This window comes from Microtus ochrogaster, chromosome 5 (genome assembly GCF_000317375.1).
Source record: "Microtus ochrogaster isolate Prairie Vole_2 chromosome 5, MicOch1.0, whole genome shotgun sequence".
Lineage (NCBI taxonomy): Eukaryota > Metazoa > Chordata > Mammalia > Rodentia > Cricetidae > Microtus > Microtus ochrogaster.
In genome coordinates this window covers 16,891,174-16,892,151 of record NC_022012.1, presented here as the reverse complement: position 1 = coordinate 16,892,151, position 978 = coordinate 16,891,174, and the positions used below count along the sequence as shown (strand labels likewise).

The following is a 978-nucleotide window of genomic DNA, read 5'->3' as shown; positions in this document are numbered from 1 at the left end:
ACTCAAGGGTACCTGTGCTCACATCCAACCATAACTCCAGCTGCAAAGGATGCAGCCCTCTCCAGACTCAAGAGTGCCTGTGCTCACACATGCACACACCCACCAACCTGACATACATACACACACATGCAACTAAAAACAAAACAAATCTTTATAAAGTCATTCTGTTCTTAGCTTCACCTCATTTATAAGAATAACTTTCTTGAAACAGGCACACTCCCCTTCATAGCAAGATTAAAACATTACGTCACCCTAAAGAAGTCTGTTACAGCATAAGCTAACATAAAGGGTTGATTCATGGTGTAATGACCATTGAGTTTAACAACAAATTTTAGTCTGAAAATTCATTTTCCGGTTTATCTTTTAACTTACCATCGGGATTTCGATCTATCCATCAGAAGCAATGCAAAAGACAGCGGGAGAGAGAGAATGAAAACTAATTATCCGTGCATGGTAAAGCTACAATACGAATCTGAAACACATCTGTTTAAAACATAATTTAAACTCACAAGAATAGTACATACACCCCTGAGAAAACAAAACCCTTATTTGAAGAGCAAACCCTAAGTAAATGAAATTCAACAATGTGTTTGCACATCCAGTCTCAAAAGTCCATGAGAATATCACTCCAGTATAAACATGGTTTAAAAAAAAAATATCGAAGTGACATGAGGAATATTACGTTAGATGTGAAGACATAATGCTAATATTTCCAGTTCTTTCTTCTCATGATAGCTGTAGACACCACTCTGGAGTCATGCTCATTCAGGCTCTGAGGCCAGTCTTTTTGTTCTTATTGAACATACTTTCAGTGTTAATTTATGAACCAAATCATGTCTAGACCTCTGCTTTACCCATTTATAATATTCTAAATTCCATCCATTGATGTGAGAGTGTCATATATCAATCTGTTGATTTCATTGGTTAAGTAATAAACAAACTGCTTGGGCTCATAGCTTAGAACATAGGTGGGTGGAG

The 978-nt window shown here is 36.8% G+C and overlaps 1 protein-coding gene across 1 annotated transcript in view; it reads right to left on the bottom strand.

Moving 5' to 3' along the window:
- Positions 1 to 978, bottom strand: part of Bbs9 (Bardet-Biedl syndrome 9) — a 384,815-nt gene that overhangs the window by 220,887 nt on the left and 162,950 nt on the right. Inside the window, exon 12 of the mRNA XM_026778926.1 lies at positions 373 to 387. Coding sequence (XP_026634727.1) covers positions 373 to 387 — 15 coding nt within the window. The remainder of the gene's footprint in view (positions 1 to 372; positions 388 to 978) is intronic.